At 44.2% G+C, this 26,756-nt stretch overlaps 1 protein-coding gene across 2 annotated transcripts in view; it reads left to right on the top strand.

Moving 5' to 3' along the window:
* Positions 1–13,877: 13,877 nt before the first annotated feature.
* Positions 13,878–26,756, top strand: part of ADGRD1 (adhesion G protein-coupled receptor D1) — a 146,460-nt gene continuing 133,581 nt past the window's right edge. The window contains exons 1-5 of one of the 2 annotated variants that reach the window (XM_081251726.1): positions 13,878–14,569; positions 14,654–14,690; positions 22,319–22,402; positions 24,539–24,634; positions 26,470–26,592. In XM_081251726.1, coding sequence (XP_081107852.1) covers positions 14,504–14,569; positions 14,654–14,690; positions 22,319–22,402; positions 24,539–24,634; positions 26,470–26,592 — 406 coding nt within the window. In that variant the 5' untranslated portion in view covers positions 13,878–14,503. The remainder of the gene's footprint in view (positions 14,570–14,653; positions 14,691–22,318; positions 22,403–24,538; positions 24,635–26,469; positions 26,593–26,756) is intronic. The other variant, XM_081251725.1, reaches the window with a different exon arrangement.

Below are 26,756 nucleotides of genomic sequence, written 5' to 3'. Positions count from 1 at the left end.
ATTATTATTATAATATGATTTTGCTTTCAGCTGTCAACATGTCTAAAAGAACTTTGTGGGGGGAAGTATAGTATATTATACTTAACCATATATCCACTCTTTCTGTTATTCTTTCTCCATTCCTAGAGAATTGAGGCAACAGAAAGTAAGTGGAGACTGACAAATAGAGAAAAACTAAATTTCTGATTACCTTGACTGTGTTCTGAATATGGCCATATTATCCTCTGGACTTTTTGTAATTTTTTCCCCTTTTGTTTAAGCCTGTTTTGAGTTTGATTTTCTGTCCTTTCCAACGGAAAGCACCCTGGTTGACACAGTCTTAAAGGAGGCGATTTTGGGGAAGGGTACTATGATAATTTTTTGTTATGGTTTAAGTTATAATAGGCTAATAAATGACAAAATTGTGGCGAAATTCAACTGGATTTCAAGTCCAGATATCTTTTTTTAAATTTCTAGTTTAATTCCATTTGTAGGGTCTTTATGGAAGTCAGGATTAGAATATTTGTTGATGTAGGCTCTCCTGGAATAAATCCCTTGAAATGCAGCTCTATCTTTGAAGGTTTTTATGGAGCTTGACATTGTTATTCACTGAGACAGACAGTAAAGTATTAACTAATTATTAGTTTTGCTGCAGTGGTCCAGGATGATTTTCTAAAAGGGGCATGATGATTGTCTTTTTTTCTGCAGCTGATTTCACTTCTAAATGGCAAGTCCTATTGTTTGCTGGAGGGTATGTTAATTGCTCATATGATGATGGTGGTGATAATGACACATGATGATTACTTAGTCCCTCACTGGCGCTGCTCCCATTTCTTAATACCTTAATATCTAGAGTCGTTTATTTCTCAGTTGCAAGCAGATGAAAATGAACACAGGCTTGTAGGTAGGTACACATGACTGCTTAAGTGGCCGAGTTCAGACACAAAGTGGTGAACTCGCTCTGGACTGAGAAATCACCTAAGATGAGTAATCATGATGACGTCCAAATCAGCATGGCATCCTGTATCAGTTGGAGATTATTTTCAAGTACACGTAACTGAAACTAGACTCCAGTGGCTTAGCTAAATAGAGGGACAGGTATGCTAGTTCCATGATGTCATTAAAGACCCAAGCTCCTTCTCACATTTGACTCTGCCATTATTAGCATACATGACTCTGGGGGCAGGTTTTATATATATAATTCATACGTACAGAAAAATCACCCTTTTTAGAGTCTATTTCTATGAGTTTTGACAAACACACAGAGTCATGTAACCACCACCATACCAAGATATAGAACAAACTCAACACCCCCCAAACTTTCCCTTGTGCCCCTTTATAACTAACATCTTCTTTCACCCCCACCCTGACAACCACTGCTCTTTTTCCTGTCTCTACTCTTTTGTCTTTATAAGAAGGAACTCATATGAATGAACTCCCCCTTTCACTTGGGATAATGAATGTGAGACTTATGCTGCTGTGTGTATCAATATTTTTCCTTTTTAGAAAAACTGAGAAGTACTCTTTTATGGACATCCCTTTTATGGGTATGGTTTGTCTATCCATTCACTGGTTGAAGGACATTTGGGTTGCTTCTAGTCTTTGGAGATTATGAATAAACCTGCTAGGAACATCTGCATCCAGGCTTTTGTGTGAACATGTTTCATTTCTCTTCAGTACGCACCTAGTAGTGGGATTGTTGGGTCATCTGATGGGGATATGTTCAGGTTTATACAGAACTGCAAACTTGTATTTCAAATGGCTGGACCATTCTTAACAGTAATGTCTGAGAGTGCTAGCTGATTTATCTCCTCACCAGCACTTGGTCATATAGTTTCTTCTCAATCTAATACGGGTGTAATCTTGTGGTTTTAATGTGCATTGGCATCATGGCTAGAGCTGTTGAACATCTTTACATGTGCTAATTTTCCATCAGTATATCTTCTTTGGTGAAGTGTCTCCTCAAGATCCTTATCCATTTTGTACTGAGTTGCTTGTTTTGAGATTTGAGAGTCTTTTATCAAGATATGCATTTTGCAGATATTTTCTTCCAGTCTTTTGTCTTCATCTTCTAACCACTGTCTTTCCAAGAGCTTAGGTTTAAAATTTTGTTTAACTGGATGAAGTCCAATTTCTCACTTTTTCTTTCATGGTTTGCACTTTTTGTGTCTTTTCTAATAAGTCTTTGCCTTACTCAAGGTCACAGGTATTCCCCCCCACCATGTTTTCTTCTAGAAGTTTTATAGTTTTAGATTTTATGTTTAGAACTATGATTCAATTTGAGTTAATTTTTGCTGTGTGGTGAGGTATGGGTTGAGAGTCCTTTTTTTAAGCTTGTGACTGTCCAATAGTTCTGGCCCCATATATTGAAAGAAACTTACCCTTTCTCCATTGTGTTCCCTTTGTTGAAAATTAGTTAACAATATAGGTTAAGTTTACTTCTGCCTTCTCTTTTTTATTTCACCCACATAAATGTATAACATTTTGCTAATACCACACTCTATTGATGACTGCAGCTTTATAGTAAGTCTTGAAACCAGGTATTAAAGTTCTCCAACTTTGTACATATTTTCCAAAATAGTTTTGGCTATTCCAGTTACATTACACATTCGTTTTAGAATCAGCATGTTGATTTCTACCAAAAAACCCTGGTGGGATTTTGATTGGGGTCGTAGAATTGAGATTTGAGTGGGACTATCTGGGGGAGAACGGACATTTTAACAGTATTCAATTATCTACTCCATTTATTTAGGTGCTCTTTGTACATATTTAGATTTATACCTGTTTCATTTGGGGGCACTATTATAAATGACATTTATATTTTAATTTCTAATTATTCATTTGCTAGCATATCAAAATACAGTAAATTTTTTATGTTGACCTTGTTTCATGTGACTGTGATAAACTCACTTGGTAGTTCTGGTCATTTATATACTATAAAGTTCATCCGTTTAAAGTGTACAATATTTTTAGTGTATTGACAGAGTCATGTAAGCATCACCATAATCTAATTTTAGAACATTTTAATCGCCTCAAATCCAGATACCTTTCTTTCATTTGGATTTCTAGTCTAATTCCATTGATTAGAGAACATACCTTACATGATTTTGATATTTTATATTTGTTGAGGGTTTCTTTATGATCAACCTTGGTTAATGTTTTATGTGCACTTGAATATGATCTATTTTGGTTAATGTTTTATGTGCACTTAAAAGGACATCATTTCTCAGTTGTCGAGTGGAGTGTTTTATAAATGTCATTATATATGTCAGCAATGTACATGGCTAGTGTTGGTCACATCTGTATCCTTAGTGATTTTCTGCCTACTTATTTTGTTGATTGCTGAGGGAGGAGTCTCCAGATATAACTGTAGGTTTGCCTATTTCTCCTTTCACTTATACCAGTTTTTGTATCATGTACTTTGTAGTTTTTTTGCCCGTTGCACACATGTTTAGGACTGTTATGTGTTGTTGCTGAATTCATCCCTTTGTAATGTAATGACGCTCTTTATCCCTGATAATATCTCCTGTTCTGAAGTCTAATTTGTCTGATAACATAGTCACTTCAGTGTTCTTTTGTTTAGTGTTTGCAAGATATACCTCTTCTGTCTACTTTAATTTTTAACCTTGCTGTGTATTTATATTTAAAAAGTGTTTCTTGTAGACAGTATATGGTTTGGTCTTTCTATTTTATCCAGTCTGGGAATCTCTGTCTTTTATTTGATGTGTTCAGATCATCTAGATTCAATGCAATGACTGAGTAAAATCTATTCTCCTTGATAGTTATTTTCTTTACTTTTTTTTTTGGCCAGTTATTTTCTATTTGTTCCATTGGTCCTTCCTTCTCCCCTTAGCCCTTGTTTTGGGTCTGCTTTTGGATTAATTCAGAATTTGCTATGATTCCATTTTATGTATTACTATTAGCTTATTATTTATACCTCTATAACATTTTTTTTCCAGTGGCTGTCCTAAGGTTTACTATACTTTTTTCCAGTGGTTATCTTAAGATATCTTTCTTTAATAGGTCACATGCTACCTTCCAATCATACTATACCACTATGTGTAGTGCAGACCCCTCACAGCTGTGTACTCCCACTTTTCCCCTCCCTTCTTCTGTGATATTTTTCATACATTATACTTTTACATATGCTATCAACCTACAGCATATTCTACTCTTTTCCTGGACAATTTAGTTTTTATAGCAATTAAAAATAAGAAAAAAAGCCTTTCCTATTTATCTCAATTGTAACCACTTCTGGATAGATTCATTTCCTTGTGTAGATCCACGTTTCTGTCTAGTGGCATATTGTTCTTCTACATTTCTAGCAGTGCTTGTCTGCTGGCAATGAAATCTTCCAATTTGTGTTTGTCTGAAAAAGTGTTTATTTCTCTTTCATTTTTAAAACTGAAGTATAGCTGACTTACAATATCATTCGTTTCAGGTGTACAACATGGTGATTTGATATTTTTACAGATTACACTCCACATAAGGATATTTTAAAATACTGGCTCTATTTACTGTGCTGTACATTACATCCTTGTATCTTATTTATTTTATACATAGTAGTTTATACCTCTTGATCCCCTTCCTCCACTGCCATCCCCACTTGTAATTACTAGTTTGTTTTCTATATTTATGAGTCTGTTTCTGTTTTGTCATATTTGCTCATTTGTTTTATTTTTTAGATTCCACATATAAGTAAAAAAATACAGTATTTGTCTTTTTCTGTCTGACTTATTTCACTGAGCACAATACCCTCTAGGTCCATCCAACTCACTTTTTTAAACTGCAAAATTCAGTGGTTCTTAGTGTATTCACAAGGTTGTGCAACCCCCTGCTGTCTAATTTCAGGACATTTTCATCGTTCCCCCCCACCACCCAAAGAAACTCTATACCCAGGACCAGTCTCTCCTCACTCCCTTATTCTCAGCCTTTTCTTTCATTTTGAAAAATACCCCATTACTAGATTAGAGTTCTGGGTTGCAGGATCCCTCTTCCCCCACCCCAAATGCCAAATATTTCACTACATTGTCTTTTGACTTCCATAGTTTCTGATAAGAAGTGCACCGTAATTCTTGTCTTTGCTCCTCTGTATGTAATGTGTATTTTCCTCTTGCTGCCTTTGTGATTTCTCTTTTGATGTCACGTGTCTAAGGGTTTGCAGTGTGTTTATGTGGTGTGTGAGGTGTGTGTGTGTGCATGTGGTGTGTTTGTATGTGCATGTGTGGTGTGTGTGCATATGTGTGTATGTATGGTGTGATGTGTATGCATATGTTTGTGGTGTGTGTGTGTATGTGTCTGTGTACGCTTGTGTGGTGTGTTTGGGATTTATCTTTCTTGGGATTGTCTGAGCTTATTGGGTCTGTGGTTGAATGTGTTACATTATTTTCGAATATTCTTGGCTGTTAGCTCTTCAAACATGTTTTTCTGCCTCATTTTCTCACTTCTACTTCTGTAATTTCCACTATACATGTGCTAGAATATACACATATCAGAATACTGGGACACTGCTCCTTCATGCTCTGGTTTTTAAAAAAAGTTCCTTTTTTTCACTTTGTGCTTCAGCTTGGATCATTTTAATCAACCTATCACAGGGTTCACTGATTTCTTCCCTGCCTGTATTGAGTCTACTGATGAGCTCATGGCAGGAGTGTTTGGTGTGTTATATGTTTTACTTTTAGCGGCAGCATTTCCACTTGACTCCTTCATATAATTTCCATCTTTCTGCAGAACTTTCCCTTTGTCCATATATGCTGTTACACTTTCCCACTAAAGCATTTAACATATTAGTCAGGGTTATTATTCGTAACTTTCTGACATAGTTTTGATTGTTTTGTCTCTAGGCAGTGTGTTGGTTTTTCTTGCTATTTTTGTGTGTCATAATTTTAGAATAAATGCTGGCATCAGGTGTAAAACAGTGGAGACTGAAGGCAACAGTATTCATGCCAGGAAAGGGGTACAGCTCTTTTCTGCTAGGCTATTAGTGTGTGTGTGTGTGCATGCACTAGTGCACACGTGTGCTTGTGCATGTGTGGAAAGGCATGTATGTGCAAGTATGCATGTGTGCGTGCATGTATAAACATGTATTTTAATGCATGAGTATGCACTATGTGTCTATGCATGTTATGTGTGTGTGTATGCCTGTGTGTGCATGTGTGAGCACATGTTTGCTTGGGCATGTGTGCGTGTGCGAATGCACACACACGCACGCATATGTGTGCATGCGTTATGCACACGTACTGTGTGAATGCACACATGCGTGTATGTGCACACACGTGTGTGTATGTGTGTGTGCGTATGTGTGTATATGCCTTGTGTGTGCATGGGTGAGCACATGCTTGTGTGTGTGCATCTGTGTGAATGCACGTGCATGCACGTCTATGTGAGCGTGTGTGCAGTCCACGTGTGTATATGTATATGTGTGTGTATGTGTACATGCACACATGTGTATGCCTGTGTGCAGTCCACGTGTGTATATGTATATGTGTGTGTATGTGTAGATGCACGTATGTGTATGCCTGTGTGCAGTCCACGTGTGTATATGTATATGTGTGTGTATGTGTAGATGCACGCATGTGTATGCCTGTGTGCAGCCCACGAGTGTATATGTATATGTGTGTGTATGTGTACATGCACGCATGTGTATGCCTGTGTGCAGTCCACGTGTGTATATGTATATGTGTGTGTATGTGTAGATGCACGTATGTGTATGCCTGTGTGCATGTGTATACCTGTGTGCATGTGTCTGCCTGTGTGCATGTGTATACCTGTGTGCATGTGTCTGCCTGTGTGCATGTGCCTGTGCAGTCAGCCTGGTCGGGAGTAGAGCTGGCTTGGGTTCTGTCACCATGGTTACCATCAGTGCTGCTCAGGCTTCAGACTCCGCTGGCACAGCCCTGCCCTTGGGGTGGGGTTGGCTTGGCAGAGGGAGCCCCTCAGTGTTCTTGCCCCACTTTCAGCTCCAGGCCTTTCTCGTCAGCCAGAGCAGCTCCCATGCTCTCGCCTCTCCCTTTACCAGGGTGCCGAGTCCTGCCAGCCTGGAAGTGGGACGGTGGGAATTCTGTTTCCTTGGTCAGCCTTGGGCTCAGGTGGCCTGGGTTCCTGCATCTCGGGTGGAGGTCCCCAGTGGCTCTGCCCCTCTCCCAGTACAAAGGGATCTCTCTGCCCCTCTCTGGGGACAGAGGGTGGTGTCTCCCCTTCCTCCAGCTGCACAGGTTCTTCCCAGTGCCCTGGGGTGCAGTGTTGGCTGTCCTTCTACAGCAGCTTCAGGACTTTGGTGCCTGGGGGAGAAGGTCCAGGCAGGCGTCATGCCCTCGCTGTGGTGGCCATTCACTTCTCTGGTGAGCCCTGTTGAGAGGTTGCCTCCAGGCTCCCACCGGCCACCCTCTTCCTCTGAGCACCTGCTGGGGTTGTGGAGAAGGGCCTGGGATGGGGTGTGAACTCCTCTGTGTCTGCAGTGGCCGAGGGCTGTGTGCTCTCACCTGGCTCACACTGGCCTTTCCAAATTCATTGCAATTCTTTTGCTGAATTCCCCTTACTGGCTTGGGCCCCATTTCCCCCATCCCCTGCCTCGTGTGAGCCAACACTCACACCCTCCTCTCCTTAGAGGGGTCTGTCTTTTCAGACCACATTTCAGGCTGGGTAGTTTCCCTGACCTCTGATTGCTAGTGGACTCAAGAAAAGTCATGATTTTGTAGATTGGGAGGCTGCTCTTGTTGTGAAGGGGGTAATGCTCTTTGCAGCTTTCCATGTCCTCAGAGAAAAAGCTTGGGTTTCCAGCCCCATGACTGCAGGAGAGCTGCTCCATCCCTTCTTATCACTTCTATGCTCCAGCCAGATAAAAGGTCAAGGTCAGCAGGCTTCAGGAAGAGCAGAGATCAAAAGCGTTTTCTCGGAAGCCTGTGCCACAGACGTCTGCCTCGATCTTGCTGTGTGTAGTCCCCTGGCCACCCCAGCTGAAAAGGAAGCGACCGTTTTTAACTGAGATTACGGGCACCCAAATACACTTGGGATACTGCCTGGGGAGAAGGGAGAGACTGGATTTGGGGCAGGGAGTGAGCCACGTCTGCCAGGCACAGTCTTCTTAAAACCTTCCTCCGCAGCTCAACAATTTCTTAAGCTTTTACCCCTCACCTCCTCTTTGGAGATGGGATGAAAGCTATGGACACTCTCCCCGCAGAAGTTCACATGTGTGCACTCAAAAGAGTTGTGCATGCGACTTCAGGGCATTCTGTGACTCCATGAAGCTGTGCCTGAATGTCGGGACCCATGGAACCGTCACCCCCAATGGTCGGTCTTATCCTTGGTTCTCCAGAAGCAGAGCCTGGGGTTGACGTGTCTGTAGTTTTCTTGGGAGTCGATTCTAGGGGCAACGGTGTTTACAGGGGGAGTACAACAGGCAGGTGGGAAAGTCAATTCAAGGAGCTGTTACTCAGCTGCCGCTCCTGGAGTGCAAGAGAAGGAGGGGTGTTTATCCACTGAGTCCTGAGCCTCACTGGTCAGGGCTGCTCCCGGTCAGCAAGGCCCCTGTTTCTGGGTGCTGATGCATGCGGCTGCATGGGACCCCCAGGCATCCCACCTGCCGCTGAGTGCGAGAGGCCCCGGGCAGAGACACACCGTGGGGAGGGAAGCGCAGAGGCTGGTGTGGGGCTGAGCATCCCAGCGCGTCTGGAATGAGACGTGAGGCTGCCCGACGCCGGGCCGTGGTGAGGGGAGGGTCTGGCACACAGGCCAGCCAAGCGCCGCCTCTCTCTGCTCCGCTGCCTCCTGTGCCTACACAGTCACTGAATGACAAACGACTGCAGCTTCTCAAATTCATCCCATTCACCAGACCTCCGATGGCAAGGGACAGAAACCAAGCTCAGACTTACTCCGGGGAAACAGGAATTGACTGGTGCCTCTCCGCGAAAACCGCCTCTGTATCTTAGGTCCAGGAGCTCGGCAGACACCGTCGAATCTCAGCTCAGTCTGTCCGCTCTTCCTCCTCTTTGTAGAGGCAAAGCGGGCATGAGCAGCCTTAAGTTAAGATCCTTGGGGGTCAGCAGCGCCTCTGCGGGCGGGAGCCTCCTCTCTTCCAGGGCGGGTATATTAGCCCTGGGAAGACGCTGATTAGAGCCGAGGAGGACGCATGACCCCTCTGGTCAACTGCAGGCCCGGGGCGCGCCGAGGTGCTGCAGGGGTCCCGCCCGCCCCGTGACCATCTGCCCGCCGGACGGAAGCACGTGGCTGGTGTAGGAAACACCCTGCAGAGGAAACCCCCACGCTTGTGTCCACAGCAGGGGCAAGCGGGGGGCTGGACCGATGGTTTGTTGAGGGACGTGTGGCTCTGGGGAGGTGTAGCTGGGGGAGATGAGAACCGGGCGCTAAGAACTCAGCGTCCTCACAGCCCGGCCGGCGCTCCGAGCACCTGGGAGGCTCTACTGCGCTCTTCCTGAGGTCCAGGCTGTCCTGCTCGGCCGGAGGACACATATCCAGTTGCGGGTGAATAATCCACTTATGTCCCCATCTTCAGCTGGCTTCACACTTCGCTTCATCCCTGTAAAACTTTATTGAATAGAGCCTAATTGGAATTTAAGGTTACTTTTATTTTTTTCAGCTTTATCACGGTATAATTGACAAAATTGTAATATATTTAAGGTGTGCAACGTGATGATTTGATATACATATATATATATATACACTGTGAAAGGATTCCCACAGCAGAGCTAATTAACACATCCATCACCTCTCACCTCACATATTTATCTTTTTTTTTTTTTTTTTAGTGAGAACACAAATTCTACTCTGTTACTCTGTTGAAATTGCAAATTTCAATTACATGGTGCAGTATTACCCATTATAGTCACTATGTTATACATAGATCCTCGGACCTATTCATCTTTTCACTTCATTTTATTTATTTTTTGTTTTTTAAAAAAGATTTTTATTTATTTATTTAGGCTACGCTGGGTCTTAGTTGCAGCATGTGGGATCTTCGTCACGGCATGCATGTGGGATCTAGTTCCCTGACCAGGGATCGAACCCAGGCCCCCTGCCTTGGGAGTGTGGAGTCTTACCCACTGGACCACCAGGGAAGTCCCCCCCTTCATCTTTTGAAAAAAACTTTTTTAATTATAGTTGATTTACAATGTTGTATTAGTTTCTGCTGTACAGCAAAGTGAATCACTTATACATATACATATAGCCACTCTTTCTAGATTCTTTTCCCATATAGGCCGTTTCAGAGTATTGAGTAGGGTTTCCTGTGCTATACAGTAGGTCATTAGATATCTATTTTATATACAGTAGTGTGTACATGTCAATCCCAATCTCCCAATTTATCCCTCCCCCCTTTCCCCTTGGTAATCATGTTTGTTTCTTACATCTGTGATTCTGTTTCAGTTTTATAAATAAGTTCATTTGTACCATTTATTTTTAGATTCCACATATAAGTGATATCATATATTTGTCTTTCTCAGACCTATTCATCTTATAACTGAAAGTTTGTACCCTTTTATCAGCCTCTCCCCATTTCCCCCTCCCCCTCCCCCTGGCAACCACCCTTCTACTCTCTGAGTATGAGAGTATTTTTATTTTTTTTTAGATTCCACATATAAGTGATATTAAGGTCCCATTTAAAATACTTAATTAACGTCGACCTCAGTACAAACCTGATACACTTTTACCAAACCATAACATTTTTTTCCATCCCTTGGTAAACACACATACACTCATTAAAATAACTGTTGGATGACTGAATACTGAATATCTATTAAGTAGTAAGCCCTGTTCCAGGAGTTGAGGATACAGAGAGAGAAAAATTTACTTGCTCTTATGGGGCTTACGTTTTGGTGGGGAGAGATGAATGAATGAAATAAATATTTAAGATGTAGGGGGTGTCAGATAGTGGTAAATGACATTGAGAAAAACATAACAGGAAAGAAAGGGCTTTAGGAAGGGGACGTTTCAGTGTCAAGATGGTATTCGGGATGGCCTGAAGGAGGTGATGAGGGGAGGCCCACAGAGGGATCCACAGCAATGGGTTCCCAGACCCACACCCCATCAGCACCATTTCCAAACTGTCCCCACGGTGGGAAAGGCTGCCTTACACGGAGGTGGGCTCATCGCAACACCTGAACAGGACATGAAAAAGGTAAATGACGTGAGTCAGCACAGACCTGCCGTCTGGTATGGAGAGCAAAAGTAAGTCCATGGCGAGTGAGGGCAGTTTCTGCTGAATTTGATTTCTATCCAGTTTTTTTTTTTTTAATATTTATTTATTTATTTTATATATTTGGTTGCACTGGGTCTTAGTTGCAGCAAGTGGCCTCCTTAGTTGCAGCATGCGGGCTCCTTAGTAATGGCACGTGAACTCTTGGTTGTGGCATGCATGTGGGATCTAGTTCCCTGATCAGGGATCTAACCCGGGCCCCCTGCACTGCGAGTGCTGAGTCTTACCCATTGCGCTACCAGGGAAGTCCCTCTGTCCAGTTTTTATTACTGTTATTGTATTGGGATGCCTCCCGTTATCTGATGGTGACTTTTAAAAAAAATTTTTATTGGAGTATAGTTGATTTACAATGTTGTGTTAGCTTCTGCTGTACAGCAAAGTGAATCTGTTATACATATACATCTATCCGCTCTTTTTTAGATTCTTTTCCCGTATAGGCCGTTACAGAGTACTGAGTAGAGTTCCCTGTGCTCTACAGTAGGTCCCTATTAGTTATCTATGTTATATGTAGTAGTGTGTGTGTGTGTGTCAATCCCAATCTCCCAATCTAACCCTCCCCCCCACCTTTCCCCCCTGGTAACCATGACTGTTTCTGTTTTGTAAATAAGTTCATTTATACCCTTTTGTTAGATTCTGCATATAAGCGAGATCATGTATTTGTCTCTCTCTGTCTGACTTCACTCAGTATGACCATCTCTAGGTTGATGGTGATTTTTATGGTTAAAAAAGGAACAAGCCAGCGTGGTTCGGTCTCGGTGATGGGAGAGGTCCATTTAATTAGCAATCTGTCTAATTCTTGGTAAATTAAGACCTGGACTAAGAAGAATCTGCGTCTGCTGTCTCTCCTCATGCATCTTTCTGTTTCCTCTGGAGGCAGGCAACTGGTGAAACGTGGAGATAACAGATGTAAATACTTTCCCCTCAGGCGATCAGCCCAGGCAGCAGGATAAAGGTGGCAATTACCGCAGTGGAATTCACCATTTTTTCAAGCGCGAAGAGATAGGGAAACGACACATGAATTTCTGGAGCCCTGCTGAAGCTGTGCAGGGTGGTTCAGCCTATCAGATCATCCGGGAGGCTGTGGGCTGCAGGCACAAGTTAAAAGTACATATGAGGGCTTCCCCGGTGGCGCAGTGGTCGAGAGTCCGCCTGCCGCTGCAGGGGACGCGGGTTCGTGCCCCGGGCCGGGAGGATCCCACATGCCGCGGAGCAGCTGGGCCCGTGAGCCATGGCCGCTGAGCCTGCGCGTCCGGAGCCTGTGCTCCGCAACGGGAGAGGCCACAGCAGTGAGAGGCCCGCGTACCGCAAAAAAAAAAAAAAAAAAAAAAAAAAAAGTACATATGTATATGTATAACTGATTCACTTTGTTGTAAAGCAGAAATTAACACACCATTGTAAAGAAATTATACTCCAATAAAGATGTAAAAAAAAATAGTAATCACTTCACAGTTCTGACATCACGTTTTTTTCTCCGCCATGGAGACTGGAGGGCATTTTCTTATCCTCTTTAGGAAGTACTTGGACTCAGGGCTCTGTTCCCATTTAGCGTCAGGACAAAGGAGATAATAATATTAGCTAACATTTAGTGCGTGTTGTTTTCTACTTGATAATAATAATAATCACAGCTAACATTTATTGAGTGACATTTTTTCTTTGCAAAAAATAACTAGCATTTATGGAGTGCTACGTATTTTCCAAGCGCTGCTTTGAGAGCCTTGTATGTATCATCTCATTTCTTGTTACAGCTCTATGGAGCGGAAACTATTACCTCCATTTTACAGACGAGGACTATGAAACAGAGAGGTTCAGTAACTTGCCTAAGAGCACACAGCCAGTAAGCACTGGAGATGGTACAGTGAGGTAAGTGTTATTTAAATCACATAGCACATTATAGCAGTGATTATAATCACGCGTGCGTGTGTGTGTCTGTGTGTGTGTGGACATGTATGCAGTATAGATAAAGTTTTGGTCTCTAGTAAAGTGGGCTGAGGCTGGCTAAGGGCCTGGTGCTTTGCTATCACCTTGAGCAGTGGTCCCCAACCTTTTTGGCACCAGGGACCGGTTTCGTGGAAGATAATTTTTCCACAGACCGGGGGAGGCGGGGTGGGGGGCTAGGGGTGAGGTGGAGAGGGTGGGGGGAATGTTCAGGCGGTAATGCGAGCGATGGGGAGCGGCAGATGAAGCCTCGCTCGCCCACCACTCCCCTCCTGCTATGCGGCCTGGCTCCTAACAGGCCATGGACCAGGACCTGTCCACAGCCCGGGAGCTGGGGACCCGCGACCTTGAGAACACTACCCTGGATGCTGTGGTGGGCTGTGGGGATTGGTGTGCTCGCTCAGGGCACCTTGTAAATAGTTTCACTCGTCTCTGAAAGGGTTAAAGAGCAGACGTGGCCGGCCTCACGTAGAGGGCACAAGGGTGCGGTGTAGTTTCTTCTTCCATCCCTAAATCACCTTCCTTCTCTCCCTGGGCAAACAAGGCTCCGCTCTAAACAGAGTTTACGGTCTGCTGTACGTTTTGTACTTATGCATATTTACGCTGGCTCCGAGGCGCTGGTGGAAGGTAGCTGACGTATGTACGCACCCCGTGTCTGTCTGCTCTGCTTCTGAACCTCAGATCCTGAAGGCAATTCCCAGTGGTTCTTAACAGGCTGGTGTTAGGACCCAGGAAGGACACAGCAGCCGCGGGATATAAATAGAGAAGCAGAACAGAACCAAGTTTGAGGAGAGAGCCTTACATCCCTCACTCTCTCCACCCCAAGCGCTGCGGGACAGACAGAAGGACGAGGTGTAAGCCTGAGTCACACCAGAGGACTCGGGCAGCAACGCACCAGCCCAGGAGCCCGAGGGAGTTCCAGACACAATTCCTCCCACTTCCAGGAAAAAGAGAAACTTCCAACTCCGAACCTGGGTGGATACCACTGAAGACTCTTGACAGAAACAGAAAACCGTGAGGGACCCACGATCACTCCCCGAGCCTCGGCACTGCAGCCGCAGCCCTGGATTGCTTCTCGGGAGCTGTGATCACAAGCTGCCTTTCTCCTCCCTGCGTCCCCGTGCCGGTCTGATCGTTCCCATGTGTTTATCGATCACCGAAGACCCTTGAGTCCGGAGACGAAGACGAAACACCCGTTAACTCTCACGACCCTCTGCCTTAACTCTGTGCAGTTCACAAACTCTAGGGAAACAGAAGGTTTTCTTCTTTCTGGAACCTGTGAAAATGTCCCTTTCCCAAGGGAGTGAAAGTTAAAGGCGCCACTTTGTCACAGACCCTCAGGAATTCTGCTTGGATCACGTTCTCGCCTCCGAAAACACCATGAGGAAGCTGGTGCCTCTCTGCTGCTGGCACTCCTGGCTGCTGTTATTCTACTGTGATTTCCAGGTAACGTCCCCAGGTGGTGCTCGCTGAGGTGGGACTCGCCGGGAGGTTCCCTGCATGTCTTACAATGTGGTGTTTTGTGTGCAGGTGCACGGAGCCGACACCAGGTCACACGCCCATCCAGGTAAGTAAGGCAGCTTCCCTCCTGGTCTGCTCACTACCTGCTCTCCCTGCCCAGCCCGGGGTCTGGAAGCAGTTCGCTTGTTTGTCTCTAAGGCTGTGGGCGAGAGGCCCTTCTTGGGCTCCTCTGGCCCCGCCAGCTGTCCTGGCACCTTGTCCTGGGGGTCACTCATCATCCTCCACCTCCATCTTGGGGAAGCAGGTCTCTCCGCGCCCGGATGCTTCTGGTTCTGGGGCATTCAGGACATGGGGGTGTTCACCGGTGAAGCATCTTCTGTCTTTTACTTACATCCTGTGTCTCCAGCACAGACTCACTTGAGCTGACTTAGAGCATCCCCGCCCCCTTCCCCGCACTGCCCCATTCTGTCCCCATCTCTCCGATGGGAGCTAGAGTCCTCCATTCCCTCTGAGGAAACCCCTCGCCCATCCGGCTGGGTCCGCTTTTCCTTTGCCCCCGAGTCCTCAGTCTGGAAGCACCCCCCTGAGGCTTTCCTGGGGGAGGATAGAGGGGATGTGAAAACCTCCCTCGCCCTTTCCCAGAGGGGGAGGCCTGCGTGACGGTGACGGGAATTCGCTTTGCCGGCCCTTGTTCCCGTTTGCTGCTCGGCTGGCATGCGCGTGGTAGAGGGGACCCTACACTAACGTCCCCAAGTCCTTGCTTGGGAGCCCGGAGGACAACCCCGGCCTGGGGGTGAGCATGCCTCTGGCCACGATTATTGTCACGGGCAGCCCTGCCAACTCCACGACCCACCAGAGATGGCGGGTGCAGCATGCCCGGCCCCATCCAGGTGGGAAGCCAGTTCCCAGGAGACGGCTCCGGTCTGGTGGGAGCACCAGAGCCGTGCTGGGTGCAGGTAGACGAGGGGTGGAACTCTGTCCCCTTTGGAGGGACGCGGCCGTCGCGGTGGGTGCCGGAGCCCACCCTGCCATCACTGCCACCTCCGTCTGCCGTCTCAGTGGTACAGGGGCTGCCGTGTCTCTCATCCGCATGTTTAAGTTCAGTCTTTCAGTTGAAAAGGGTGTGAGGGCGGTGAACTTCCACAGGCTCCCCCTTCCTTAGCCAAAACGCTGAAAGAAGGATTTGGGGATAAATAGATCACCTAGCATCGCCTCAAACGGAGGCTGTTGGTGCCCTGGCGCTAACACAGCTGACAGCTCACACTGGCTTCCCAGGAGAGATGTGTGTGGCCAGGAAGGCGACAAGGCAGCCCCAGGACCCCGGCCGCAGTCAGCGTGGGAAGGGAAGCTGTAGGGTGTTTGCCGTGGGGTCCCTTGGCCACACTGCGGCCCCCCGGTTCCACCCAGGTCCACTGGCATCCTTGACCCTTAGCTTCAAGGAGTGGCTTGAACTCAGTCTTGGTTCCGTAGAGAAACTGCGGCTCTTGCATCCTAACTTAGGGTAGAAAAAACATTTCTTGATCAACTAACTACCTCCGAGAAATAATAATAAAACTGAGAATCATAGAAATGTTACCACAAAGGAGCAATGTGCCCCGAGGCCCGGGTGGAAGGCTGGGGTGCGGGGAGCTGGGGTCTTAAGCTGCAGCGTCAGCAGCTGCGAGAGGCTCCTCCTTGTTCAACCCTCCCGTCTCCAGCAGTCTCTCTTTCTTCTAGTTCTCCCCACCCCACTTTCTGGTTTTTTTTTTTTTTGTGGTACGAGGGCCTCTCACTGTCGTGGCCTCTCCCGTTGTGGAGTACAGGCTCCGGACGTGCAGGCTCAGCGGCCATGGCTCACGGGCCCAGCTGCTCCGTGGCACGTGGGACCTTCCCGGACCGGGGCACAAACCCGTGTCCCCTGCATCGGCAGGCGGACTCTCAACCACTGCGCCACCAGGGAAGCCCCTCCCTACCCCACTGTTTAATTTTATTTTAATTAAAAAAATTGTATTACTTTTTATTGGAGTGTAGTTGCTTTACAACGTGGTCTCAGTTTCTGCTGTACAGCAAAGTGAATCAGCTATCTGTATACACATAGCCCCTCCTTTTTGGATTTCCTTCCCCCGTAGGTCACCACAGAGCACTGAGTAGCGTTCCCTGTGCTCTGCAGTAGCTCCTCATTACTTATCTATTTTATACATATATCAATCGATATGTCATATTGATATGTCAATCCCAATCTCCCAGTTCATCCCACCCCCTCTCCCTCCTTGGTCACCCCACATTTTTAAATCTTTACTTCCTTTTCTTCCTCCCGCCTTCCTTCCTTTTTAGAATAAAGATGCAGGCTGATATTTATTGAACAACGAGGTGTTTTTCTGTTTATTTTTTATACCCTATGGACGAAACCCTATTGCTTCCTCTCCTTCCCCTCTTCCCTCCTTCCTTGTTTCCCTCCTTCTCTCGCCTTTTCTTTCCTGTCATCCTCTCTCCCGTATTTTCTTCCTCTCCCTCCTCCTCCAGTCCTTTTATTTTGTCTTCTCTTCCTACCCAACCCCCTTTCCTGCTGAAAAGTCTGACCCCTGTCATCTGTGCACCATCAGCACCTGGGAGGCCTGATGCATTTCTGCTTCTGACCTCTGAAGCCTGCCGCATCCTGAGGGGAGCCGCAGTGGAGGAAACCTGATTCCCAGGACTTCCACCCAAGGGCATCCGCCTAGGCACACACTGAGCATGCAGAGACCCTGTTCCCAATGGGAAGAAATTTGGAAACACCCTGAATACCCATCAGTGTGGGAAAGGCTACATAAATTGTAGCATTTTATTCTAAGGAGCACGAAGCGGTAAATAAAAATGCCAATATGATGGTGTACTGGGTGCTTTTACGTAGATCCCATACAGTCCCCCCAGTGCTCTGAAGCCACTTTGTCAGCCTCCAGGTGAGGAAGTGTTTCTTCCCAAGAGTAAATGCTCTGCCCAAGGTCCCAGCGCTAATAAGACATCGTGGTAACTAAGGACTCACAAATTTGGAGGCAGCTGGGGGTGGTCAGACTCATACAGAGGTTGTTGAAGATGAAAACAGCGTGGGCAGCCCAGTGGGGGACGTATGCACGGGATGTTCGGTGAGCTGGGGTCCCCAGTAGAGGCTGGACCTCTAGTGTCCGGAAGGGCGACCACACCAAAGCTTCCTTTCTAAGGCTCTAGGAGGACTAGTAAGCGTTTCCTGTTTTCTCGGTATGGTACCCAGCCCTGTGCCTTACAAATACTAGGTGCTCAGTAAATATCTGTTGGCTGGGTGATGCACTGTCAGTTGAAGATTTGCTGGTTGTCTGGTGAGCTGAGTCCCTGATGACAGCCAGCCTGCATGATTTTAACACCCAGCTGGGGGTTTTGGCTTCGTTTTCTGCCTTGCCTCTCTATACTAGCCCACGTAACTCGATATTTTCCTGGTCTTTATCTCTACCACATAGATAGGTATTCAGTTTCATCAGTAATGGAAAAAGAACTTCAAATCATTTTGAGCACTTGTGTGTTTTGTGACTGTGGACTGTCATTTTGTGCCAGACTATAGCATGCTGTTGGAAGGACCACCAGGGGCTATTCTAGCCCATCTCCCGATTTGAGAGTTGATGGAGGTGAGGCCCAGAGAGGGGAAACTGGGGACTCCATCCCACACCTGGATCCTTTTCTCTGGCCCCAGCCTGCCCGATTTCTTGCTCTGGCCCCGAGGGCAGTGCTAGGAAGCTGTGATGGTGGATAAATCTAAATCCATAAATGGCAACGGCCAAGAAATTGTACATCACTTGAAAAAAGTTTATAAACATGCCTTTTACAGATAACTTTTGGAATGAGGGTTCTTAATAAGCCATGTCATTATCCAGAAGTTTCCTGGCCCTGGGGTACACAGCGTGGCTGGTTCTATTTCCAGGAGATGGGGGCAGCTCACCTCATTGGCCCCATTTAGATGGCAAGGAGGCTAACACAGGTGATTGAAGTAATTATAATTCCCATAGTTATGTAGGGGTTTTTTTCGCTGTGTGAATCAATTGTTTGTTCCCTTTGTTTATTTTTATTTATTTATTTATTTATTTCTTTATTTATTTGCGGTACGTGGGCCTCTCACTGTTGTGGCCTCTCCCGTTGCGGAGCACAGGCTCCGGACGCGCAGGCTCAGCGGCCATGGCTCACGGGCCCAGCCGCTCCGCGGCATGTGGGATCTTCCCAGACCGGGGCACGAACCCGCTTCCCCTGCATCGGCAGGCGGACTCCCAACCACTGTGCCACCAGGGAAGCCCTATTTTTATTTTTTAATTGAGACATAATTGGCATGTAAAATTAATAATGAGTTTCAGGTGTACAGCATCATGGTTTGGTGTTTGTACATATCGTGCAATGGTCAGCACAGTAAGTCTAATTAACATCCGTCACCAACATCATGTTGTAGTGTCTATAAAGGACCCTCAGAGTCGCTAGGTCACGGTAGGAACTTCATTCTTCATCGTCCTAGTGCAAACGCAAAAGTGTTTATGATATAATTTTTAAAAATAACGTTTATACACTATTGAACGAATGGAAATTTGGCATTTAGAAATTGGGGAGCATCAGAATTACATAGTCTTTCTAGGTTTATTCTTTTATTTATTCATTATTACAATTTCTTCATTCATTCCACCTATATCGTTTTTTTAAGAATTAATTGCTAACATTAAAATTTGGGGGAGAGTTCAAATGCAAAAACCTAGATTTCTGACATACACACGTGCACGCACACACACACACACATGCACACACACACACACACACACATACACCAGGCTGCGTTTTAGACACGGGGCTAAGGTGCAAATAGAACAAATTCTCTGCACTCAAGTCACTAAGAGTCTGGTATAGGAGACAGACAACAAACAAATATACTAACAACAAAAACTTTCCAATTATAGTGTAAGCCCCATGAGAAGACAAAACAAAGCATTGGGAGAAAGAGTGGATAGTGGTGGTGGTGAGGGGTGATCAGGGCAGGCCTCTTGGAGGGGGTGTCCTGAGGGCAGAGGCTTGAATGACAGAGTCAGTTATGCACAGCAAGAGAAGAGCAGGGGGGACAGCAGGCGAGTCCCACTGTGGAATGAGCTTGGTGTGTCATGGGCCAGGCAGCAGGGGTCCAAGATCTGCCCAAATTGGCAGGGACCAATTTTCCTCCGTGTGGTGTAGATTTCTGTTGAATAAAATCAGTGGACACGTATTGCCCTACACAGATTCAAGGGGTGAGGGCTTCCCTTTACTGACACACAGAGTAAGTGACAGGGAAGGGATGGAATGGGGAAATCTGGAATAAAAGCTGAAAAGGAAAAATTAAAGGTTTTATTAACTTTTCTTTTTGAATATTGATACCCCTCTCTCCCTCCCTCCCCCTCTCTCTCACCAAACTGGATCAACAAAGCATTAAGTATGGATGAGAAATTATTGCTGAAGAACTGATTTTGAAAAAAATTATTTTATTGAAGTATAGTTGATTTACAATGTGTGTTATGTTCGTTTCTGCTGTACAGCAAAGTGATTCAGTTATACATATATCATCTTTTACATATTCTTTTCTATTATGGTTTATCACAGGATATTGAATAGAGTTCGCTGTGCTGTACAATAGGACCTTGTTGTTTATCCATTCTATGTATAATAGTTTGCATCTGCTTATCCCAAACTCCCAATCCTTCCCTCCCCCACTCCCCCTCCCCCTTGGCAACTACAAGTCTGTTCTCTAGGTCTGTGAGTCTGTTTCTGTTTCATAGATAAGTTCATTTGTGTCATTTTTTTGGATTCCACATACAAGTAATATCATATGATATTTGTCTTTCTCTTTCTGCCAGTTCACTTAGTATGACAATCTCTAGGTCCATCCATGTTGCTGCAAATGACATCATTTCATTCTTTTTTATGGCTGAGTAGTATTCCATTGTGTGTGTGTGTGTATCACATCTTCTTTATCCATTCATCTGTTGATGGACACCTAGGTTGCTTCCATGTCCTGGCCATTATAAATAGTGCTGCAATGAACACTGGGGTGCATGTATCTTTTCAAATTACAGTTTTCTCCAGATATATAACCAGGAGTGGGATCGCTGGATCATTTGGTAAATCTGTTTTTAGATTTTTAAGGAAGCTCCATACTGATTTCTGTAGTGGTTGCACCAATTTACATTCCCACCAACAGTGTAGAAGGGTTCTCTTTTCTCCACACCCTCTCCAGCATTTATTATTTGTAGGCTTTTTGATGATGGCCATTCTGACCGGTATGAGGTGGTACCTCATTATAGTTTTGATTGACATCTCTCTAATAATTAACAAAGCTGAGCATCTTTAGTAGATATTTTTATGATTTTTGAGTTTTTTAAATCAAGAATAGGTTAAGTCCTTCATTTTTTCAAGGGTTCTTTTGTATCCATTAGCATGATTTTATTGTTTTCTTCATGAGAATGTTGTATGGTTCTTATTCTTTTGTTCTTAAATGTCTTGGCTGCATTTATAAATGAGAACTTTCTTCTGTTTTTTAGAATTATTATTTGAATACAGGAGAGCTATTGACATTTGCATATTTAATTTGTATCAGCCTCCTTACTAAATTCTTTTATTGTTTGTAACAGGTTTTCACTTACCAAATTATTTTCTTATTTGTAATAGTTTTTCATTTTCATTATCAGGCATATATGATTTGAAAATAATGATTATATTATCTCCTCTTAAAAAACATCTTTTACAGTGAACAACACAAAGATTACTTTATTAATTTTATCTTTTTGGTGACCTGGCAGACATTCAAGGCAGTTGATTATTATTTAGTCATCTGGGCCATTATTTCCACTTCTGGGAACTGTTCACAGAGAAATAATCCAAAAGAAGATTCAAGTTAGGAGAACAATTCAATGTGTGTTGGTGTAGCCTCTCCAGGGACTATTACCCAAACTTGATTATGAGAGTTAGAGAGAAAAAAATAAATCAACTAATTTGGATGGTATTAAGTGAGAAGAGCAGAATAAAAAAGAACATATCTGCATAAAGTGATGTCTACGCAAAGTACAAGGAACATAAAGGTAATTTTGAAAGGATTCATTTTTAGTATGGTGGAAGCAGAGAGATAATAGAAAGATCAGGACCAATTCAGGAGACGTGTATGGAGGACTGCATCTAACACCATCGGCTGGGTGACTCCTGAGGGGGCATTTTATTCCTTGTCATAACAGATAGGCTAAGAGTACAGGTATCTTATAGATTATCATTAGAATGAAACGAGGAAGTATTTGTCAAGAACCTCACACAGCGTCTGCACAATATCAGTGTTGGTTCCCTCCTCTTTTTCAACCTCATTTTTTTCTCTTGTCTGATTGTATCAGCTATGTCTTCTAAAACGCAGGAAGTAATAATGGGATAATGGACATTCTTGTCTTTTTTTCTGACACGTATGGGCGTGCTTCTTGCGTTGCACCACTAGGCATGGTGGCTTTTATTTTCTTTGGTTAAAAGGTCTCTCTCTATTCCTATTTATTATGTTTTATTCTGTAAAAACATTCATTTAATTACTGAGTTTTTTGAACACTGGGAGTGTGTATTGAATCTATTCAAGTGACTTTTGAATACATCCCACAGTCACTCTGATACTTTTGCTCTTTCCCCAATTCCTGATGGAGGTGGTAAGTGGTTCCTTATGTCCAGCTCTTTCTTTCCTAATGGTGATGTAACATTTTTATTCTTTTCTCCCCTAAGGGTTTGACGTCTTGGCTTCTGCTTCCCATTACTGGCCGTTGGAAAGTGTGGATGGGATCCACGAACTTCAGGAGACAACTGGAGGTAGACGGGGTGGGGACAGTAACCAGGGCCCCAGGAATGCACTTTCCCTAGGGAATCAGGGGCCGTTGGGAGGGACAAGGGAACAAACAGCATCCACTCTGAAGTCAGCCACGATGACGGAGATGAATAAACATTTGTGTAGCTTCCCCCTAATCATTGTTATTGCAAAGGATTTTACAGGAACTTTTATATGTTTTTATGGTTGAAGGACAGAATTTATGCTTCAAAATATTAAGATGTGCATTTCGTCCAACAACCTTTAAACAAATGCAGTTGTTTTCAGCTTTAAGCGGTACACAATGGGTCAGTCTCTGTACAAGTCCGGATGTACGTTTTCTAGGTAGGCACAAATGGAGTAATCTACATGCCTGCCAAAGCAGGGGCCCATTGGAACCTAGGGCCAAACGTCGTGTGAACGAAGACTGACCCCCTGTTTGCGGGGTCATTATTTCACTTAGCAAAGGTGTCCCCCCACCTCCCTGTCAGCTCCTCTACATGTCACTGGAAGCCCCCCTGTGAAAAGATCCAACATCACCTAAGATGCTTCCAATGGTCCCCAATTCCGTGGAAGATAAAGTTTCTATCTGAAGCAATTCAGACATTTCGAGAAGGAGAAACCCCAGACAGCCCTGAGCACTTTTTGCATTCCAGTAAGAAGCTTTTTTAAAGTCTAAGTTTTGAGTGATTTGGGATGCTTTGACATTTTAATTTTTATTTCCTTATTCCTCTTGATTATGTCCAATGACTGATGTGTATAACAGGAGAGTTATGTACAACCATCCTGGCACATGCTCAGATTGTCTATACTGGTTCTTTGTAGTGGATTAAAAAAAAACCCCACACATTGCTGATTACTATGCTTTCCACACCAGCACACTGATATTTTCCTTATTCCTGGGACTTCATGTGCTGCCATAAATTGCCACCTCAGATTCTAAAACTTTTTTTTTTTTTAATTTGCAAATTGAGAAGCATTACAGCTGAAGTCTGTCCTGCTGGCATCCTTAGAGGAGCTCAGTCAAGGAGCAGGGTCCTCCAGAAGGGTGCTGTCCTCCTGTGTAGGGCCACCGGAGGCCCTGCCTTATTCTGCATTGCCTCTTGCTTGCCTGCGTATCAGGCAGCAGTGGCGGCCACAGGAAAACCTGTATTGGGCCGCTGGGGCTCCATATTTTCTCCAAATAGTCTGTACCATAGGGATGGAAGGTCCCTGTGATAGTTATTTTATGACTACCTCAGGTTAAAAGAAAGGGTTTCCCCTTGTTATAATCTAATTTTCTTTTCTCAGGGCCTTTACTTTAAAGCCTTTGAAAGGAGATCTTTCCAAGTGGAAATTGCATTGTCAAAATAGCTCCTTGTTTAGGACCCAGGCGCTATTTTAGGAATTACTTCAAACAGAACTCAAATAAAGATCTGTATATTTCTCTCCTCACCCCCTCAACTCATTTCATTGCCATAGATTATCAGATAGAATTACACTGTGGTTGAATTTTGTTTACCCAAAGTATTATTTTCCCATAAAACTCGAACTATATCAGTGTTTGTCCCAAAACACTCAAATGATGAAGGTTTCACTGCACTGTTCTATTGGGTCCATTCTTTATGTTATTGTGCTTTACTGGCATATTTCAATTTGATTCCAGGCTCCACATTTTACTTCTGGGGACAGTTGAATGGTGCTGGGGATCATTGCATGGAGGCACTGCTTTGTCATTTGTCGCTGAATTCTCTGTGGTTTTGTCCATTTGTCATAATAACATGCAGTTGTTTTCATGCCGTGTTGCTGTTTCATCAGTTCTTGTGACATCACAACCGTTAATCCTTTTGTTAAGGCTATTTTATGGCCGAATTCAATTTCATATCTCTCAACTAAGTATCCGGATGGGAACGGGAGCCAGCAAACCGCAACCAAATACAGCGGCAATCGCGCCCTAGGTTTGGGACTGAACGGGGCCGCTGGAGTTGCCCTAATGTCCCCTGAAAAAATAAGAGGGAGGTGGGGTCGGAAGAGAAAATCCAAGCTGTCTGCGGGATGAAAGGCACACTTGTCGATGCGTGTCGAGTTGAGAGATATGTCGGTTCCATTTGTTTTTTGTGTCACTCATTCATTGTGCTTTTTTCTTTTGTCGTTTCACCCAGCATTACGAACCCACAACCTCACTGTGCTTCCTCCCCATAATTCTACCTTTGTATATACCAATGACTCTGCCTACTCAAATGTCTCTGCAACCGTAGGTGAGCACATGTTTCTTCTGTGTTCTGTCGAGTTTGGATCTGCAATGAATTGAAAGGCCATTCCAAGTTGGTTCTGTATGAATTCACTATATCTTGACTAGCAAACGAGCAAATAACCAGAAAAAGAGCCAAAGATCCAGGGTATTGAAGATAACAACTTCGAATTAGGTCTAAAGGAATTACCACAGGTTGCAGTATATTAGGGGGTGTCTATACGCTTTCAAGCGACCAGGGTTTCCAAACCAGCTCCTTGTTTTCAGAAGAATACAGACAGAAGATGAGTAGTTTCTAAAAATAGAATTTGTTTGGATTTTTAAATGGATTATATTCTTTGGGGGAGGAAAAACATGCCCTTTGAATGGAACGTTAAAGTCGATTTTAAAATACCTCATCAAAAATTTGATCTCTTACAAACATTAAAATCGGCATTTCTTCTGTAGCTGGAATTTTTTTTTTTTTATCATTAGAAGCTGTTTTCTAAGACACACTCACAAGAGTCATGGCTAAATGACTATCTTATTTAATAACCTCCAGAGCCCGTATGTTTCAGATTTTGCTTATGCAGCACAGAGCAGAATGGATAGTAGCAATTGGGCAGCTCTCTGGTCAGTACGGAGAGTCAGCTCAGAGAATTTAGGTCTCACTCCTGATCTTTTTACAATATATAACCTGACTGCTCTTTCAACTATGGGGTGTTTCGCTTCCAAAATTAATTTTGCCAAGCAAACAGTCTGGTTTAGGGGTTCATACAGCCTCAGTCAATCATGAACTGTGAGTTGCCCATGTAACTTTGTAATATGTAGATCATCTCCAGCAATAAACGACATAGATTACAAAAAATAAGTTTAAACACGATAAGGAAAAGCTTGAAGCCCTTTGAGTTGGTATCCACATGCCAATGGTTGTCAGAAAATCTGAGCTGGGGTAGCAGTCGGTCAAAGAGCCTCCAGTGCTTCTGTACATCTTCATCTGGGTCAACGGCTCCAAGGGCAGGAGGCATGTGCCACAGGGCAGAGGGTCATCTGGGCGACTTTGACCCCAGTCGACAATACGTGACCCATCACCCTTGGCTTCAATTCTGTAAACCACTGACATCGCACTGACACCATCAGAGAGGTTTCCTATGGGAATGGGACCAACAAAAAGATGACGGAGCTGGCGTCTCTTCCAGGACTGCTGGCCCTGTGGTCTTGTCGTTGGCGGGCTCTTCTGGGATGACTCGAGTTTGAAAATGAATTCTCTTAAAATCACGGGCTCCCATGTCTAGGATTGGGGGCTCTCAATGAGAACTCAAAAGGAGAGAGAGTTCACGTGTAGTTTTACGTTCAAACTTGAATCTCAGTGTTTCACTTGGAAGGTCTAGTGTGAAGATGGCAGTGAGAACTCATGAAGAGGTGGATGGAATGAAAGTTTAGGACAGTAGGAGATTCTAATCACATGGCTTCTGGTAACTCAACTGTCAGCCAACATAGCAATTATAATAGTGTTATATTACAGTACATATTATACACTGGTATGATATTAATTAATGTGATACAATATTAATAGGATAGAATACTTATTAATACTTATTAATAAGATAGAATAGGATAGAATACTTAAATACAGGTATTTAATATTGACACAAATGTATATTATTTGTGATTTAGTTCTTAATTATGAAATGTTAACTACTGTTAATATTATATACTAATATATAATGTTAGAAATATTTAATTATAAATATAAATTAACACAGTATACTTAGGTGTAAGTTGTTTGTAAGCCTGAGACATCTCTGGACGTTGCATCTCATGAGATTATTAACCTACAGTGTTGCCATTCTTCTCACTTAGATATTGTAGAAGGAAAGGTCAACAAAGGCATTTACCTCAAGGAGGAAAAAGGAGTCACATTTCTCTATTACGGAAGGTACAAAACTTCTTGCATCAGTAATCCAGCACAGTGCGGCCCTGAGGGTGAGTGATGAGCTCCATTCTTTTTCTTTTTCTTCTTCTTCTTTTTAGTTCATTTCATTGCCAGGTACCATCTGTTGCTCTGGGCCATGGCAGATGTGAAGGCGAAGTTCGGCTGCAGGATGCGTGCAAATGTCACATACGGCTTGGAGGGGAGGGGAGGGGAG

The sequence above is a fragment of the Mesoplodon bidens genome, assembly GCF_964165515.1.
Source record: "Mesoplodon bidens genome assembly, chromosome: 13".
Lineage (NCBI taxonomy): Eukaryota > Metazoa > Chordata > Mammalia > Artiodactyla > Ziphiidae > Mesoplodon > Mesoplodon bidens.
This window is presented reverse-complemented; position numbering and strand designations above follow the sequence as displayed.